At 57.3% G+C, this 18,604-nt stretch overlaps 1 protein-coding gene across 7 annotated transcripts in view; it reads left to right on the top strand.

The window, feature by feature from the left end:
- PTPRU (protein tyrosine phosphatase receptor type U) overlaps positions 1-17,410 on the top strand; it is a 118,584-nt gene extending 101,174 nt beyond the window's left edge. For all 7 annotated transcript variants that reach the window (XM_071217584.1, XM_071217583.1, XM_071217587.1 and 4 more), the window contains 15 exons: positions 147-337; positions 977-1,052; positions 1,531-1,607; positions 7,132-7,168; positions 7,793-7,890; positions 7,982-8,098; positions 8,885-9,039; positions 9,867-10,002; positions 10,575-10,724; positions 11,254-11,427; positions 12,394-12,534; positions 14,567-14,692; positions 14,788-14,945; positions 15,929-16,064; positions 16,250-17,410. In XM_071217584.1, coding sequence (XP_071073685.1) covers positions 147-337; positions 977-1,052; positions 1,531-1,607; positions 7,132-7,168; positions 7,793-7,890; positions 7,982-8,098; positions 8,885-9,039; positions 9,867-10,002; positions 10,575-10,724; positions 11,254-11,427; positions 12,394-12,534; positions 14,567-14,692; positions 14,788-14,945; positions 15,929-16,064; positions 16,250-16,312 — 1,835 coding nt within the window. In that variant the 3' untranslated portion in view covers positions 16,313-17,410. The remainder of the gene's footprint in view (positions 1-146; positions 338-976; positions 1,053-1,530; positions 1,608-7,131; positions 7,169-7,792; positions 7,891-7,981; positions 8,099-8,884; positions 9,040-9,866; positions 10,003-10,574; positions 10,725-11,253; positions 11,428-12,393; positions 12,535-14,566; positions 14,693-14,787; positions 14,946-15,928; positions 16,065-16,249) is intronic.
- Positions 17,411-18,604: the final 1,194 nt, after the last annotated feature.

Raw genomic sequence — 18,604 nt, 5'->3', positions numbered from 1 at the left:
TGGGCCAGGCTGCTCGGCCCCAGCCAACAGTCCGGCCGTCCCCCACATTGGCCGTGCCACCTTCCTTGCCTCGGCCCCCAGAGTGCATCAGGGGTCCCCAGGCTGGGGCAAATGCGTGTCAGGACCCTTCTTCTCTCTGCCTGTAGGAGACCAGCGCAGCGGTGGGGTCACCGAGGCCAGCAGCCTCCTGGGGGGCTCTCCGCGGCGGCCGTGTGGCCGGAAGGGCTCCCCGTACCACACGGGGCAGCTGCACCCTGCGGTGCGCGTGGCCGACCTGCTGCAGCACATCAACCAGATGAAGACGGCTGAGGGCTACGGCTTCAAGCAGGAGTACGAGGTGCTGGCCAGTCCCCCCAGGACCTCCTGCCACGGTCCACCCGGTTCCTCTCACCGTGGGTCCTGACCCTGGCAACCCCCATCCCAGCCCCGGTTGGACCCTTATACGGACAGTCCCCGACTCAACCTAACCATTTTGGTCTTGACCCTCACCCTCATCCTAATCCTAGACTGACCTGGAGTCAAATCTTTCAGTCTTCATCTGGATCCTGATATCATGACCTCTGACACTGACTCTGACCTCTAACCTAACCTTACTCTGATTTTGACCCTGATCCTTATCCTAAGTGGTGTTTGAACTTGGTTTTGAATCCTATCCTACCTCCATTTGTACTCTGAGATGGCCCTTATCCTAATGTTAATCTCACCCTGACCTTTACTTTCTTCCTGATCCTCATTCTAAAATTTCTCTGATCTTTGACTCCATTTTTCTCCCTTTCTCAATTTCCTGTTGCCGCACTCCTTGATTTCCAGCCTGGTCCCTAGCTGATAAAGGGATATACAGTGACTATCTCAGGCCCCAACTTTGGCCCTGAACCCCAGCCCTGTCATGGCTCCACCCCCATCCTGCCACATCATCCCTGCGGAGGGGTAGGGGTCTGATGGATGGGTCCCCTGACTACCGCTTTCTCTTTGGCAGAGTTTCTTTGAAGGCTGGGATGCCTCGAAGAAGAAAGAAAAGCTGAAGAGTGGCCACCAGGAGCCCGTGCCTGCCTGTGAGTCCTGGGCAAGGGCCTGGGGCCTGGGGGATGGGGGCCACGGGGCCGAGGGCACAGCAGAATGAACTCTGGGGCAGTCGCAGAAATTACTGTAGTACTGGCCCTCTGCTCAGTAGTACTGAGTGCCTGCTGTGTGTAGCCCGTGCCGAGACTGTATACCCATGATCTCATCTGTTTTTCAGTAACCCTGTGACGTGGGGGAATATACAACCTCCGTGTTACAGATAAGGAAACTGAGGCTTGGAAGAGTAAGGCCCTGGCCTAAGGTCTCATGGCTAATAACTGCCTGAGCTGCCTACAACCCCATGCCTCCTTGAGGCCACAGCCCAGACCCTGACCCCTGGCCTGGCCTGGCCCAGAGCTTCCTGGCTGACCTTGAGCCTCTGGGCCTCCCAAAGCCTTCTCTGACCACCCCAGCTCTAGGCTCCCCGGGTCAGCCCTGCCCACCTCCTGGCCACCTGCTGTGTGTTTACAGATGATCGGCACCGAGTGAAACTCAACCCGATGCTGGGAGACCCCGATGCCGACTACATTAACGCCAACTATATAGACGTGAGTGCCTTGCCCCTGTCATTTCTGCAGCCACTGGCCACGCCCTGAGCGCCTGCTGGTCGTGGGACGCTGCCCTCGTCCTACCCGCTCCAGGCCCACAGTCCAGGCAGGACATACACCTGATAGGGATAAACAGAGGTTCGCAGGGCCGCGTTCTGAGCACTCCCACGTCCTGTAGCCTGTGCCAGGGAGCTCAGAAGAAGGGGAGCACACAGGGCTGGAGCCATCAGGGAAGGCTTCCTGCAGGCTGGAGGCAGCCTGGGAGAAGGGCTGGGGAGGGGCTGGGACTTAAGGAAAGCAGAAAGAACGGAAGAGGTCAGACAGGCTTAGAGGAGGGATCTTCTGTGGACAAGGGGCCAATAGGCTTGGAGGATGGGATTCCCATGATTCATGGGGAGGATGAAGAGTGAGGCAGGGGCCAGCTTGCGAAGGCCTCGAGTGGCAGGGTAGCAGTGTGAACTTCTCCCTCGGGGCACCAGGGAGAGGTTCAAGTGTTTTGACTGTCATCAGGGTTGATTGAGCATGTACTATGTGCCAAGCACTGGGCTAAGCACTTTATACCCAAGATCTCCTTTTATATAATCTCTACAACAGCTGTGTGAGGCAGTTAGCATCGTGACCTCACTTTACAGATGAGGAAACTGGGGCTCAGAGAGGTAGAGCTATTTGCCCTAGGCCACCCAGCTAGTGAGTCGTGAAGGAGGGACTCCAACCTCAGCCTGTCTGTGGCGCCGAAGCCTTAGCTATTAACCTCTAGACTGTCCTGCCACACACTGCGGTGGCTGGATCTGGCTGGAATCTGACCCTGACCTTTACAGAGGGAGGGGCCAGAGATAGGGTGAGCAGCCAGGAGGCCTAAGCTTAGGTGTCAAGAAGAGGTAACTCATCTGCTCCCCAGGGCTGGGTGAGGGCTGAGATGCAACAGGGCCCAGGGACACTGCTCATGCCCACCTTCCCGCAGCAAGTCACGTTGGGAAGAGAATCACTTATTCATTTATTAAGTATATTTTGGACACATACCTTGTGCCAGGTGCTGTGCTGGGCATGAGGGAAACAGCAGGGGATGGCACAGACATGGTACCTGCTTCCCATGAATGTGTATATTCTAGTGGGAACAAAGATAAATGCACGTGCAAATAAAATAACTTTCCATAAGATGGGAAAACACAGGCCCGAAAAGAGGCACATCTTTCTCAAAGTCACACAACAAGTTAGTGGCAGAGCCAGGGTGAGTCTGGAAGGCTGCATGGAGGAAGTGGGGCTTGAGCTGGCTCTGGGTGGGGAAAGGGAAGGACATCCCGCATAGGGGAACAGCATATGCGAAGGCCTGAAGGTGGGCAGGAGGAGTGAGGCATGCGCCTGGGGCAGTGATGCTCTGTCCCCTCCCTCTTCTTCTCCCGGGGGCCAGCCATGCTGCACCATATTTCCCAGACTCCTTGCCATCTCCTCCACTTCCCCCCTCCCATCCTCTCCTTTGGCTGGAGCGCGGGCCGGGCCTGGCCTGTTGGTCTTGGGCACTTTGGTAACAAAGAGCCGTACCTCGGTCTTCTCCCTGGCCGTGTTAGGGACATGCCACTGCCCCTTTTCGGCCCTGGCCCGGCCCACCTGTCTCTGTTCTGCCTCGCCCTCTCGCATCACCCATTCTGGCCGCCCCTGTGCTCCGTCCACCTCCATCTGCCTCTGGCCTAATTTCTGTCTCTTTTGCTTTATACTGTTCCCTCACTGGAATCATTAAGATTCGGATAAATCGAGAAGTAAGTATCTCTCTCCCCTTCTCCTCCTGTCTGTCTGACTCTCACGGTCTCTGGCTGTCTCTCTCTCTCTCCCCTCCGTCCCCTCCACTCGTGTGCCCCACACCAATGGTCCATTTCAGCAGCCTGGCAGGGGCTGCCCAGGGCTGAAGACTTGAGACGGGGCAGCCGTGTTGGGGGCACTGCCCCAGGCCCTGTTCCCCCAGGCCCGGCGCCACCCCTGTCACCTTTGTCTCCCAGCCCTGGCATTCTGGACAAGTCCTCGCTAGGTGCACCTTCTGCAGGGCCCAGGGATGGGGGGCGGCACAGGGGCGGTCGCTCTGGGTGGCTCTGTCTCTGCTGCTTCAGGATCAAGGGCTTCTAGGAAGCAAGGGTATCCCTGGGTCAGTCCCCCCAAATTAGTTTCCCTAATGGTCAAATCTTCCTGATCAGTTCATTTGAAATGCAACTCCAACCACTTTGGCCTCCATTTAGCTCTAATTAGAAAAAGTTTCGGGGGGTGGTGATTCAAGTATTCTAATTAAAAAAAAACACTTGCCATCTTTTTGATCTTAAAAAAACCTAATTAATCTAGGGATCCTATGATTTGGCTTTTAATACAGATATATCATTTTCATGATATTTGATGACTGATGGGGTTGTTGGCTCTTTTATGGGTATTATTTCGATTTTGGCCTTTTTTTCTTCTTTTAAGAATATCTTTATTACTTTTTTTCTGATTGCAAAATATGTTCCCATTATCAAACTCTCAGACGCCATGCAGATGCCTGAAAGGTCCCCCATGGAATGAAGTCTGCCAGCGATGACATTGTGATATATGTGCTCCCAGACTTGCCTCCTTATTTTGAGTGTGCATGTACAGTCAGTTTGTAAAGTTCTCAAATTCAGAAGGAATATTAGGCTCATGGAATGCAAAGAATATACTCCGCCCTGGTGCCCCCATTAGAGGGTGATGAACATTGGACGTCATTATGATTCCTTCCCTCTCAAAATCTCCACACTCCCCAAACCCACTCATTCTTAAATCCCATCCACTCTGTGCATTGTTGTCAGACTCTTAAGAAGTACCTTTAGCGCACTTGGCTTCGCAGTTCTTCAAATGCCAGTTAACAATAGTACCATCGACTGAGCACCTGGTTTGTGCCAGGTACTTGACGTACGTCGTGTAGAGTCTTTATACCCTCTGTGAGGTAGGTGCTTTAGTTAACTGCTTTTGACAGATGAGAAAGCTGAGGCTTAGAAAAGTGAAGTTACTTGCTGGAAGCCATGTGGGGCTTGCTTCACTGAGGAGCTGGGCTGCAGACCCTCCTTTAGGCTGGCGGCTCTCTCCCTCCGGGAGCAGCAGAATGCCCCGGGGGTCTTCCCACCAGTGCAGGTGCTCTGGCCCTTCCACTCCACCCAATCAGAGACTGCAGGGATGGCCCAGGTGTCTCCCTGGGAGCAAGGTCCTCAGATGAGCTGGTGCTGCCTGGACTGTGAGGACCAGCGCTTCCTACTGCTGGTCTCCAAGGACAGCACGCTCAAGGCGATCTTATCTTCCTTTAAAATCTGACCATTTTAAATGTTCACATTTCAGTTTACTCCCTGTAATATAATAGTGCAGTAATACACGCATGTAACTAATTCATTAATATACAGATATTGAGCGTTACGTGCTGAAAACCTTTTTCTAATAGAGCTGTGTGATAAAAATAGGTTGTGTGCCCGCAGCACCTACTGTGTCCTAGAAGATCTCCCTCGAATGACAGAAGAATAGGACACGGGAACCATGCAGAAACGCTCATCATAAGATAGGGTTGAATTTTAGACTGCTTAGTGAGCGTGTGGATCACTTCTCGTTGAATTCCGTTCCTCGGTGCTTTACTGGGGCATGTGAGTGCTGGCACCGTGCTGGGCACTAGAGGGACAGCCAGGTCCTTGCCCATGGTGATTCTTAGGCAAACTCCCTTTAGGTGGAGTAGCCTGTCCCCAGCTTAACTCCTGCTGGGCGTGGGCTGGGGTGGGGAGTGGGCAGCACCCCCCCCCACATCCCCCCTCCCGCACCCCCTCTCCCCCAGCGGCACCTTTAATGGGCCCCTCCCATCTTCCACCTCCCCTCCCTTCTGGGGCTGGCTGCCCAGCAGCTCCCCTGAGGACTTGAAGCAGAGACGAGGGACAGGACGGCTTGAAGCAACAGCAGGGAATTCCACGGCCTTGGAGTTCCCAGCAAGGGAGGGCTGAGTGACTCTGGGAGGCTTTTCGTTATTAATTCCTTTGACTATGTTCTGATCATTTTCATGGGCTTGGTCTGTGGGTATACAATGGAACCTGGGAGGTGTGCCTGGCACTGGTATCCTGCTATCGCAGAGGACAGAGGCTTAGGGGGCCTAGAGCCCAGCTCCTTCAAGTGTGTTTGGGGCATCGGCACCACCTGGCAGCTGGTTGGAAATGCACAGCTCCGGGCCCACCCCAACCCTTCTGAATCTGAATCTGCCCTTGAACAAAGTCCTGAGGAGACCCCAGGAGAGTCCCGTGCACATTCTAAGGGCTGGGAAGCGCCGCCTTAGTGCTCAGAATCACACACCTGCTACTTGGCAGAGCTACAGCCAAGTCCTAGGTTGATGTGGCTCCGAGGTCCAGGCTCTTCCCACCTGTGGGAAACCACCTCCTGCCCCAGGAATTCTTCACATCCACATCCACATCCTGTTTGGATCTTCAGGGATACCATTTGACATTAAAAATAGTATTAGTAATACAACTGGCTGCTGCTAGTTACTGACCTGGTGCTAGACACAGTGCCAAATATCTGACACATTAGAGCCCTAGGAGGGAAACGCTGTAATTATTCCCCTTTGATACACGTGAAAATGGAGGCAGAGAGAAGTGCAGGCGTTTGCCTAAGGATACACAGGTAGCAAGAGGTGGAGCTGGGATTGGAGCCCTGGCAGGGCGGCCTCAGGGCTCCTGGGGCCGGGAAGCTGTGTTGAGGGTGTCGCTTCCGGCAAGAGGCCAGGCCTGCGCGTTTCTCTTCCTGCCCGTTCTGCCTGGCTCGCTCCGAAACCCTGGGTATCTGGTGGGCTCTGTGCCCCAGCGGGATGAGGCCGCCCGGGCAGGACCCATGGGCGGCTGTGGCCCTAGGGAGGGAGCGAGGGCCTGGCTGGCTCCTCTCCTCGGCCTGAGGGCTCTGGGGATGGAGGATGACGTAGCTCTTGGCCTCTCTTTTGGGCAGATGGTATAGGTAAAGTGCTTAGCACAGTACATGACCGAAACAGGTTCTCGAACAATGTTTATTATTCATGCTAAAGGTTTAAGAAACATTTTGCCAAAGGGCTTGAGTAATCCCTGTCCTCATTTGCTCCCAACCTGAAGCCTTCTTCTAGGCCCCCCCCCACCCCAGCTCTGGGTGATTCTGGGTTTGGGGGGAGGAATACTGCCCTTCTGCCCCCAACCCCCCGGGGGCTGGAAGAGCGGACAATACCCAGAGACCCATTCTGGGGTTTGGGGTTGATTAAAGCCTCTGGGGCTTTGGGGACAAGGCAAGGTCATCCTGGATTTTATTTGTCTCCAAACAAGAGCCCGGTGGTTAGCAAATGGAGGATAATCGTCCCCAGTTTGTAGGTGGCAAAGCCCTCAAGGTCCCTAGAGGAGGTGAACCCTCCGTAGGGGTGTCCCAGCTATACATCCTTGCTCAGGGACGGGAGCACAGGGTGGGGCAGTTTACGGAGGGGCGGGGGAGGCAAAGAGGTCCAGGGAGCGAGCCCTGGGGTCTTACCGCACCCTCTTCTCCTTTCCAGGGGTACCACAGGTCAAACCACTTCATAGCCACTCAAGGTACCTGGCCCCTCTGCCACGTGAGCCCCGCCCCATGCCCAGCACCTCTGGAATGCCCTCTGCCTCCCTGTCCGCCTGTCCTGTTCTGCTCCACTCCCTGTCTGCCTCCCCATCTGTCTGTCTGTCTGATCCCCTTTGGCGAGCCTCTTGGAATCTGGTGTGCCAGCCTTTGCCCACCATGGTCTCTGTGTCTCCCTCATGGGACTGCTGCTTCTGTGGCACTCTGGCCCGTCTGCCTGTCTCCCCGGGGGTGCATGCGAAAAGGCTCGCCAGCCCAGTCCTCACAGGTGTGGCTTCTGCCTTTTGATCTGCTGGCCGCCTGGATACGTCAGCTATGTCTGTTTCCCCCCGACTGTCCATCTGTCCATCCCTCCTGGAGACTTGTGCCATGGACCAACGGTCTGGCCCTCCAGCTCTGCCTCCTGGGCCTGACTCAGGATGACTGGGGTCTCTCTGCCAGACCCTCTCGTGATACTAGCTGCCCCAGGGCCCCTCAGGCCCGATTTGGCCGTTGGTGGGGTGTGTAGGGGGGTGGACAGGAAGCCCCCATCGGGGCTCAGGAAGCCTCCTGGCCTGGGGTGGTGGTGCTGCACAGACAGGGACGAGCACCTGCCGCGCCTCCAGGGCCGAAGCCCGAGATGGTTTACGACTTCTGGCGCATGGTGTGGCAGGAGCACTGTTCCAGCATTGTCATGATCACCAAGCTGGTGGAGGTGGGCAGGGTAAGTGGGGCCGCAGGGTGGGGCGGGGGGCCTGGTGGGCCGCAGGGGGGCAGGGAGGAGGCCACTGAGACCTGCCCTGCGGGGACCCCAGGTGAAATGTTCCCGGTACTGGCCAGAAGACTCGGACATGTACGGGGACATCAAGATCTCGCTGGTGAAGACAGAGACTCTCGCCGAGTACGCGGTGCGCACCTTTGCTCTGGAGCGGGTGAGTGCTGCCACCTGTTCCCTGCGGGGCCCCTCTGAGGAGCGGGGCCAAGCCCGTGCCCTCCCTGCCTCTCCGGGCCCCTCTGGCTGGCTGGGATGCGGCAGGGATGCGTGGAGGGGGCAATGGGGCAGAAGAGGCCACCTCTGCCCTCCTAGACCAGCAGCTACTTGGTAACTTTGCCAGAAAGATGGGAAGACACTGCCTGTCTTTGTTGGCGGGGCCAAGAGGAGTTGGGGCACTGAAGGTGGTGATGATAGCGGGGGTGTGGTGACTGCTGAGCCTTCCACGTGTTACCTCTGAGCCCTGAAACTCTGTGGGGTTAGGTGTTTACCAGTAGCCTCATTTCACAGAGAAGGAAAATGGTTCGTCTCTCATAAGAGGCCACGAGGCAAGTGACTAGCCAGCGAGTCCTCTCCATGATCCCATTTGATCCACTCTGTAAAATCCTCAGAGGAAAGAGTTTCCTCCTTTAAACCAAGCCCCGGAGAGTGGCAGTGTTTTCCCAGGTCACACGGCAACGTGGTGGCAGTGGTGGGTGTTTAATAACAGGCTTCATAACATCAGGCAGACCTGGGCCCAAGTCCGGATAATATCTGTCCAAGTGGTTTCTCCTTTTTGAGCCCCAGTTTTCTTGCTTGTACAACGGGACATTAATGCCCACCTCATGAGTTTAATATGGAGATGAATGGAGCTCGTGCAGGTGAGATGCTCACCACACAGCCTGGTGCACGGAGCCTCCGACAGGTGCTGGCCGTGACTGCCTGTGTGTCCTGTTGTCTCCCCCAGCGAGGCTACTCTGCCCGGCATGAGGTCCGCCAGTTCCACTTCACGGCGTGGCCAGAGCACGGCGTCCCCTACCACGCCACGGGGCTGCTGGCCTTCATCCGGCGCGTGAAGGCTTCCACCCCACCTGATGCTGGGCCCATTGTCATCCACTGCAGGTTGGGCTCAGGGGCTCCAGTGGGGAAGGGGGCCAGAGTGGGTTGGACTGGAAGGAATGGTTCAAGTTCCCCAGACAGGGCAAGGCCTGGGCTTCTCCTGCTTGGAGACCAAGGAGACGAGAGAAGAGAGAATCACTCCCATAGGCCTTTGTAGCTTCGTCCCTAAGGTTGACATGCTCACATGCTCCTCTGATCTGCAGAGTCCTTGGCCCAGATGCCAAGGAGGTGCTGGAGACATGGTGGAGGTGAGGGGTTGGCGAAGCACAGGCAGGGTCAGCTCAGTTTGTTCTCACTCAGCAAATGCTCACTGCACACCTGCTGCCTACCAGGTTTGGCCCGGGTGCTGGAGGGGCTTCATCTTCTCATCAGCAAACCCAGTGGGCAGCCCTTGTCCCTTGGCTGTCCCACCCTCTGCAGCCCTGACCTTTGCTTCCTCTTCCTTCACCAACTCTTGATTTGACTGGCCCCTCTGACCCCTCTGCCCTCCCCCTGCCCTGCCTCCTCTCTGCCTCCACCTCTTCCTCTGGCCTCTTCCTTGTTCTGGTCCTGTCCTTATTCTCCCTCTGGAAAGCTTACCATCTAACCCTGGTGGCCTCAACAAGTCCTCTGGGCCCACAAGCCCCCAACCTATATCTTGTCCTGGCCCCTCTACCGTTACTTTCCAGCAGCCTTCTTTCTGGCTCCTGCTGGAAGAATTTTCTTTGTGTCCCTGTCCCCTGTGTGGTGTAGAACATGCAGGTGCCGGGTACACCCCCTTCTCTTCTTCTCCTTGGTCCTGGGCCCCTCCCCCACGGCTCTGACCTGACTGGGCACTGCTCTCTCCCTAGCGCGGGCACCGGCCGCACAGGTTGCTACATCGTCCTGGATGTGATGCTGGACATGGCGGAGTGTGAGGGAGTCGTGGACATTTACAACTGTGTGAAGACCCTCTGCTCCCGGCGCGTCAACATGATCCAGACTGAGGTGTGGGACCCAGCCCTGTCCCCACCCCCCTCCCCAGGACTGGGTCCCTCCTGGAGGAGCCCAAAGCCGATGGAGTGTGAGGGTGTCCCGAGGCCCCTCCCTTCCCCAGGATTTCCTCTTGTTCTTTCTCGCCCCAGTACTCGGGCTGCCCACCTCTTACAGTCTCCCTAAACTCAGCTCCACTGTCTTCTCTTGGCTGGGGTTGAGCATGGGTTCTGCAGTCAGGCACACTGGGTTCGCATCCTCATTAGGGGTGAGAACTTGGGCTGTCCCCTGACCTCCCAGAGCCTCTCGCAGCACTGTTACAGGGCTGAACGTGAGAAGTGAGTATAAAGGCACCGGCATTCAACAAATAGTGCTGCTGTTAGGATCGTTTTCTCAGTGCCTGGGCTAAACATACCCTGGGCGATTATTTCAAGTAAGGTTGTTCCAGCAAGTCGGGATGATAGTGATACATGGTTGGACCCCACTTCAGAGTACCCCTGCTTCAACCTTGATCTTGCTCCACTCTCACCCCCAACACTGCTGCCCCAGCTCTTCACCACGGTTCCTCTTGTTCTCACCTGTTCCAGGAGCAGTACATCTTCATCCATGACGCAATCCTGGAGGCCTGCCTGTGCGGGGAGACCACCATCCCTGTCAACGAGTTCAGGGCCACCTATAAGGAGATGATCCGCATTGACCCTCAGAGTAATTCCTCCCAGCTGCGGGAAGAGTTCCAGGTGGGGGACGAGCGTGTGTGCGTGTGTGAATGTGAGGGTTGTGCCGTCGTCTTTGCTGTGGGAGTCCCTGTGGGCCTGGCGTTATCTCACTTTATCCTCCCGACAGCCCTAGGAAGTAGGCATATTACGATCCCATTTTAGAGTTGAGGAAACTGAGGCCGAGAGACAGAGTCACTAGCCTGAGGCCACGTGGTGAGTGCGGAGGCGGCCCGTTGGCCTCCAGAGCTCCCTCCAGGCCCTGGTGGCCTTGCACAGGCGCGAGAAGGTCCTCGCACACGCGTGAGAAGGTGGTGAGCTTCCCCCGCCTCGTCGTGCAGGGGACACCAGGCCAGGAGATCTCACAGGGGAGCTGCGGGCCCAGGGGCTGGGGAGCTGGGTCCCTGCCTTCTCTCCCTTCCCTCTGGACCCCAGTTTCTCCACCCATAAAATGGAGTTAAGCCAGCCCAGGCTCCTTCGAGGGCTGGGAGGAGGCCCAGTGCGCACTGGGTGCGACTCTCCCACCCCCTGCTCCTCCCCCGACGCCTCTTAGACGCTGAACTCGGTCACGCCGCCGCTGGATGTGGAGGAGTGCAGCATCGCCCTGCTGCCCCGGAACCGCGACAAGAACCGCAGCATGGACGTCCTGCCGCCCGACCGCTGCCTGCCCTTCCTCGTCTCCACCGACGGCGACCCCAACAACTACATCAACGCGGCCCTGACTGACGTGAGGGCTCGGGGAGGAGGGCCCTGGGAAACGCCCCCCCCCCCCCCCCCCCCCCGCCAGGAGCATCCGGGGAGGTCCAGGAGCTGAGGGCCCTGATGTGGGGGAGCCCCCTGCCCTTTTTGGGAACGACGCTTGTGGTGGGATTTCTTCAGCCTGGTGAACTTCCATTCAGGGCACTGCTGGAGTGGGGGGCCAAGGTCCTAGGGCTCAGGCTGGGCTGTGTCCAGGCTCAGGCCCAGGGGATTCTCAGATAGGATGAATGACTCGGGCTTTGGCAGGCGAGGAGTGGAGGGAAGGTTTGGGATCGGGGCTTGTGAGCTGAAGTCTGGAGCGAGGGGAGTTTGTGCTGGGGTCACGGAGCTGGAGCCTGTGCCAGCCCCCAGAGGCTGAAGGAGGCTCAGGGGTCAGGGTCAGGGTCAGGGAACAGGGGTTGCCGGAGAAGAGCATTGGAGAGGGAGGGATTATGGCATGGTGTGGGACAAGGCAGGGACAGGAGGAGACTTAGAGCTAGAGCACGATGGGAAAGGCCAGTGCTGGGCCCCCTGGCAGGACCGGGCTGGGGAAGGGGGAGCCGAGGCAACGTCTGATCTGGGGCCTCAGACCCTTGAGTCATGGAGTTAGAAAGGCCATGAAGGATTAATTTACTCAAAAGTATTTCTTGAACCCATACCATATGCGGGGCATGGGTGATACCCAGAAATCTGGATCTTGCATTTGGGGGTGGGCTGAGACAGTCGAGAAAACGAATATACAGTGGAATATTATATTATTTTATGGAATATTATGTAGGCCCTGGGAATTTCTACAGAAAAACAGCCGGGCAGTGCAGGTGTTGCCTCGGGCCTCAGTGCACCTGCCACCCTCTGCTCAGCTCGGGGTGGCCGGGGAGACAGGACAGCCTTTGCCGGAGGCTGGCCTGCGTGGGGGGCGGCGGCCAGGGCCGGGCTGAGTCCCGGCTCCCCACAGAGCTACACGCGGAGCGCGGCCTTCATCGTGACCCTGCACCCGCTGCAGAGCACCACGCCCGACTTCTGGCGGCTGGTCTACGACTACGGGTGCACCTCCATCGTCATGCTCAACCAGCTGAACCAGTCCAACTCGGCCTGGGTGAGCGGCCCCGCGGCCAGGCGCCGGTTTGTTCAAGGGCACTGTCCTGCAGGTCAGGAGTTTGAGCCCAGTTTTGCTGCTGTGTGACCTTAGGCAAAACCCTCTCCCTCCCAGAGGCTTAATTTCCTCATCTGTAGAAGGAGGGTGTCAGAGAGAGAAGAGAACTGCTCTTCATTAGCACCTGCTGTATGCCAGGGGCTCTGCTTTATGCTTACAGTCTTATTTACTACCTTAAATGACCCTGGCATGAAAGCTTCATGTGAGAAAATTCAGACCCAGAGAGGTGAAACAGCTTCAAGGCCACATAGCTGGTAAGTGGCCGAGCTATGCCTCCCGCCCGGGGCTGCCTCTTCCCAGAGCCTCTGCATTTTTAGTCACTTGACTAAACTGTCCATTATGGGGGCCTTTGAAGCAGAGTAAAAGTCAAGGGTAAGTTGATTTGCCTCTTTGCACTTCAGTTCCCTTCTCCATAAAATGGGGACTGCACAGGACCCGTTCTCACCGGCTTCTTGTGAGGCCCATGTAAGATGGATGTTACCTGCTTAGCACTGCGCTAAGGGATGAAGATGATGAGGTGATGGTGGCTTCTAGGCCGTTCCAGGTGCTGGCTCTATGACCACAGCCCGGGAGTGGCCCCTCCAGCTGCCCCCGCTTGCTTTTTGGGGCTCCCAAGGCTGGAGCTCCTGGGAAGTGCAGATGCCCAGCCTTCCACCCCCGGGTGGCCATAGTCTCTGGCCTACCCTGTCCACCTCTTCCTGCCCCAGCTGTCTGCCTGGGAGGCCAGGGGATTTGTTATCCAGTGAGCATGACTGCCTCCTGATGGCCACCTTGAGAAGACTTGGTTAACTGGGCTCTTTATGAGTCAGATGCTTGATGTAAATGACCCAGGACTGCAGAGTAATGGGCTCCAACACCTGGGTGGGGATCTGGAGGGAATCCCAGCCATGGCAGGGAGGGGCATCCTGGCTGGGATGGAGGGGAGGGACCCAAAGGGAGGCTCATGTGGACATAAGTCACTGATGATCAAACTGCTCATTCATTCAATCAACTTTTCCCATGGGCCGCTCTGTGCCAGGCCCTGTAGTGGGCTGTGGGGAGACAGGGAGGAGACACAGCCCCTCTTAGGAGGTACAAAAATGTTTGGTGACAGCACAGAGGGCGGAGGGCTATCAGAGCCTGCACAGGGGCATGGAGGAGCCTGGGTGTAGTGTATTGGGGAGGACTCCCTGGAGGAGGCAGTATTTGAGCTGAGATGAATAGCGTTAACAGGTGAAAAGGTGGGGCAAGAGTGATCCATGGAGAAGAAATAGTACATGCAAAGGAGTTGTCGGATCCCAGGCAAAAAGAAGGGAGCCTCATGGGGCTGTGACCAGAGATGGAAGCAGAGGGAGCACAGTGCTGTTCTGGGAGGGAGCTTGTGGGCATTTTACAGGTGGGAAACCGTGGAACTGGAGAAGGGAGAGGCTATGCCCAAGCTGTTGGCAGAGCTGAGGCTAGAAGGGGTGCTCTGGCTGTCTCTGGTGCAGCACCCGTGGATTGGGTGGGGGGCTGCCTTGAGTCTGTGGCCTGGCTGGAGGGGATTGCAGTGCACTTAGGATCCTGACACCCTGGAGGAGCCCTGGAGCAGGAGTTGGGTGCTGAGCTGTGTTGCAGCATCGGGGACACCCCAGCATTGGGGATGCCTCTAAAGTGCAGAGGCGGTGAGAGAGAGAGCTGGGGTGGGGTTCTGGGGTGGATGGGGTTCGTCTGAGGCCTGTCCCTGGAGGGAGGCAGCCTGATGCAAGTGTGTCTGTGTGTGTGCCCAGGTGTGTTTCTGTGAGTATGGTAAGGTGTAGATCTAGAGCCACGTGACAGGGGGCATCGCTGCAGAAGGCATTGGGGCAGGTGGAAGCTGAAGACAGATGGAGTGTGAGGGGCTCTGAAGGGGAGTCTGAAGTGAGTGGGTGGACCCGGGGGCAAGGGAACCCCAGGGCGAGCGTGGGTGCCCCAGGCCGGCTCCAGTCAGCTCTCCCCTCGGGCACTGCTGCCCCAGCCCTGCCTGCAGTACTGGCCGGAGCCGGGGCGGCAGCAGTATGGCCTGATGGAGGTGGAGTTTGTCTCGGGCTCCATGGACGAGGACTTGGTGGCCCGTGTCTTCCGGGTGCAGAACATCTCCCGGGTAAGTGACCTGGGCAGCCCAGGGTGAGAACCTGGGTGGGGGCTGGGGCAGCCTTGAGTGACCCTCCCGGGGTCACCGGGTGCTCACGCCCCCAGCTGCAGGAGGGGCACCTGCTGGTGCGGCACTTCCAGTTCCTGCGCTGGTCTGCTTACCGGGACACGCCTGACTCCAGGAAGGCCTTCCTGCACCTGCTGGCCGAGGTGGACAAGTGGCAGGCGGAGAGCGGGGACGGGCGCACCGTCGTGCACTGCCTGTGAGCGCTGGCCCTGTGGGAGGGTGGGGAGGGGCCGTGGACCCTGGGGCCCGGGGCGGAGGGCCTGGCTGGGAGCTGGCACCAGGACCCCTGGCTCCCAGAGGGCTGTGGCCTGGCCTTCCCTGGAGGAACCCCGTCAGCTTCCAGGTATGAGCTCACCCTGAACAAGTGTTTAGTGCCCTCTGTGTGACCTTTGACCTTGCCAATTAAGCGCTTTGTCTGAATTTTTCACTCGATGAGATAGTAGCCCACTTGTTAAGCCAACAATTTCCATCTTTGTTCATTTATGCACGCAGGCAACTCTTCTTATATGAATTCATTCATTCATTCATTCATATGCCCTCACTCATAAACTCATTTATTCTCTCATGTCTGGGTGCATTCACACCTCTGCTCCCCACTTTTCATGCTTTCAGCACTGACTGACCCTTCTCTGTGCCAGGCTAGGGGCCTGAGTCAGCCAGGGCCCAGGGTCGGGCTAGCAGTTCTCGTGGGAGAGTGCACACACACAGGAGGCACCCACAGCCTGGAGCCACAGGGCACGGAGGAGGAGAGGGGCCTTGGGAATGGGAGGGGCTTCGTGTGTCTCTGGGCCTTGCGAGTCTGTGGCAGGGGCCGAGGCCGGTGTTCTCAGCGTTCATTTCCCATCTTGCTCTTGGGTTTTTCTCGCTGTTCTGTTGCCCTTCTCTGCCGCTCTCTTTGCCTCTCAGGGTTTCTCTTGGGGTGTGTCTGGGCTCCTTTCTCTCAGAATCTGCTGTCTTCCTAGATGCCTTGACACTTTGCATGCCCCCAGAGCATTCCAGGCCTGCTCCCCGCTGGGCCCTCTGGGCCCCCAGTCCAGGCCTTCACCTTCTGGGCTCCTGCCCCTGCCCCTCCTCTCTTTGGGTTTCCGAGCCCTGCCCTGCTCTTTTGGATGCCCTGGCCCTGCCCCTCACCCTTGGATCCTGGGTCCCACCCCATGCTTGTTCCATCTCTTCCTTTAGGAATGGGGGTGGCCGCAGTGGCACCTTCTGCGCCTGCGCCACAGTCCTGGAGATGATCCGCTGCCACAGCCTGGTGGACGTTTTCTTTGCTGCCAAAACACTTCGTAACTACAAGCCCAATATGGTGGAGACCCTGGTGAGGAGCCGCCCCTCCCCGCACCGAGCCCCTCCACCTCACAGTCCGTGCCGGGCCAGGCCCCTCAAGACCCACTCTCCCACGTGCAGCCCCACAGCTGGGCCTGGGGTTCCCCTCTGCCCACTCTCCCTCCCGGCACTAAGGGGGCCGGGCTCAGATTCCTCCTCTCCCTCTCCCCCTCCCAGGACCAGTACCACTTTTGCTACGATGTGGCCCTGGAGTACCTGGAGGGGCTGGAGGCAAGATAGCGCGGGCCCCTGGCCTGGGGCACCCACTGCACACTCAGGGGCAGACCCAGCGTCCGGGACTGAGGAAGACTTGCACCCCCAACTCTGCTCAGCCGTAGCCCCCATGGGGGAAAACCCTGGAGCGGGCACTGGGCCATCGTGGTGCCCCCTTCCACTGCGGGCAGGGTCTTGCACCGTTACTGGGGGCAGGCGCCAGGGTGCAGCTCTGCCCCGCCTCCAGAGGGTTCCGCAGGCTTGTGCTGTGAGGCCTGGCACTGCCTGGCAGCGCTGACCGACTTAGAACTCCAGCTTCACTCCTGCAGCCCCTGGCCCAGATGCACGAGGCCCTGCTGAGGGCGTGCCAGGCCAGCGTTTCCACACCGCTTGGCTCCCTGTGGGCACGGATGGACAATGAACTGGGGCTTGGCATCTAGAACCCCATCTGGTCCAGCCCCCCAGGGTCCTGGGGACACTGGGCCCTGCCTTTATTTGCCGGGGGCACTTCTGGATGGGTTCTTCCTGGGAGAATCTGCATTTCCCTCCTCCACCTCACTACCCACTGCAGCCCCTGGAATATTTGCTCTCGATTGCTTTCCACTCCTGCTTCCTGACAGTGCTCTGCGCTTCCCTGAACCAGGCTCTGCCCTTCCCTCTCCTGCTCCACATGGGGCCCCTTCCCTGCCTGACCCTCTGTCTGCAGAATAAAGTCACCTGAGCCCCCTCTGCCTATAACTTTCAGGCCCCAGTGGCCTGACCCTGCTGAGCCTCAGGCAGTGACAACCTGCAAAGCCGCACACCAATCCCTGGCAGTGAGGTCCCTGTGGCTCCTGGTCAGGCTGATCACTGGGGAGGGGTGCAACCCCTGGAGTTCGGAGGAAGAAGGGCATTTTGGGTGGAGGATGTCTGCTTTTTTGTTTGCTTATTTTGTGTGGTTTTTTTTTTATGGGTGGGTGGGAAGGTCTCTTTAAAATGGGGCAGGCCACACCCCCATTCCGTGCCTCAGTTTCCCCATCTATAAACTGTAGATATGACTACTGACCTACCTCGCAGGGGGCTGTGGGGAGGCATAAGCTGATGTTTGTAAAGCGCTTTGTAAATAAACGTGCTCTTTGAATGCCACTGAGCGGCTCCGCATGTGTCTGACCAGCCTGGCCGGAGCCCGTGCGACTGCTTCGAGGCTCCAGTGGACACGAGGGCCCTGGACTGGGATTCGGAGGCCCCCAGAGCATGGTGTGAGTGTGGAGCAGAGCTGCACACAGGGTCCTTCCACTTGCAGAGGCGGTTCTGGGGGAGCCGGGCCATGGCTGCTTCCCCCAGGCCTTGGGCTTTATCTTGAGATGTCCTGGACCACAGAGCCTCCTCTGTCCACATAGGGGCCTGGGTCACAGTTGAACTCTTCTTGGGGCAATGTGGGAGGCAGTCTTAGCCTCACCAGCTGTGAGACCTGGAGCAAGGCAGCTGCCCTCTCCAAGCCTCAGTTTCTTATTTGTAAAATGGGAGTAGATCTGTTAGGATCAGATAAGGTAGTGAAAAAGTGCCTTATGTGGTGACTGCGTGCCAAAAGGGATCAGCTCGCAAACCTGCAGAAGTGACGGAAGGGGGCAGAGGAGACACACCCCAGCTGGAGATGAGAGTCCAGCTGCCTGACGCCAGCCTATTTCCAAAGCCTCCTTGTGGGGTAGAGGGAAGAGGTTTGGGTTGGGTGTTAAGCACCTGACTCACTCCTGGCTCTGCTGTAAACTTACTTTGTAACCTTGGGTGGGACACTTTCATGTTCCTGGGCCTTGGTTTCTTCATATGAAAACCATTTTTGGTGAGACTCTTCTGGCTCTAGGATGCACTGATTCTATTTACACGCTGGCTAATTCTGCCTCGGTTTCTCCATTGGCTAAAGGATATGGCGCATTCTAACAACCTCACAATTCGACATCCTTTTAATCTGAATAAAAAATGTGTAGGCTTATTATGATTCCACTGGGCTAGACCACAGACTGACTCCCTTACCCTCATTCTGAGCTTATCTCTAAGCCTCATCTGATGGGTCACAAATGTACGTCACAGATGCTGGTCAAGCAATAGAGTGTGACATGCTTTGACCAATAGACTGTGGCAGAAGTGACATTGTGTGAGTTCTAGATCCTAGGACTCGAGAGGCAGTGTAGCTTTTGCTTTTACCCTCTTGGAACCCTGCCTTGAGACTGCCATATAAGACACTGGAGGATTTGAAGGCACATGGAGGAGTATCAACTGCCAGACCCGTGAATGAAGCCATCTTGGATCTTCCAGCCCAACTGAACTGCCAGGTGAGTGGAG

Source organism: Dasypus novemcinctus, chromosome 9, assembly GCF_030445035.2.
Source record: "Dasypus novemcinctus isolate mDasNov1 chromosome 9, mDasNov1.1.hap2, whole genome shotgun sequence".
Taxonomy (NCBI): Eukaryota; Metazoa; Chordata; class Mammalia; order Cingulata; family Dasypodidae; genus Dasypus; species Dasypus novemcinctus.
This window is presented reverse-complemented; position numbering and strand designations above follow the sequence as displayed.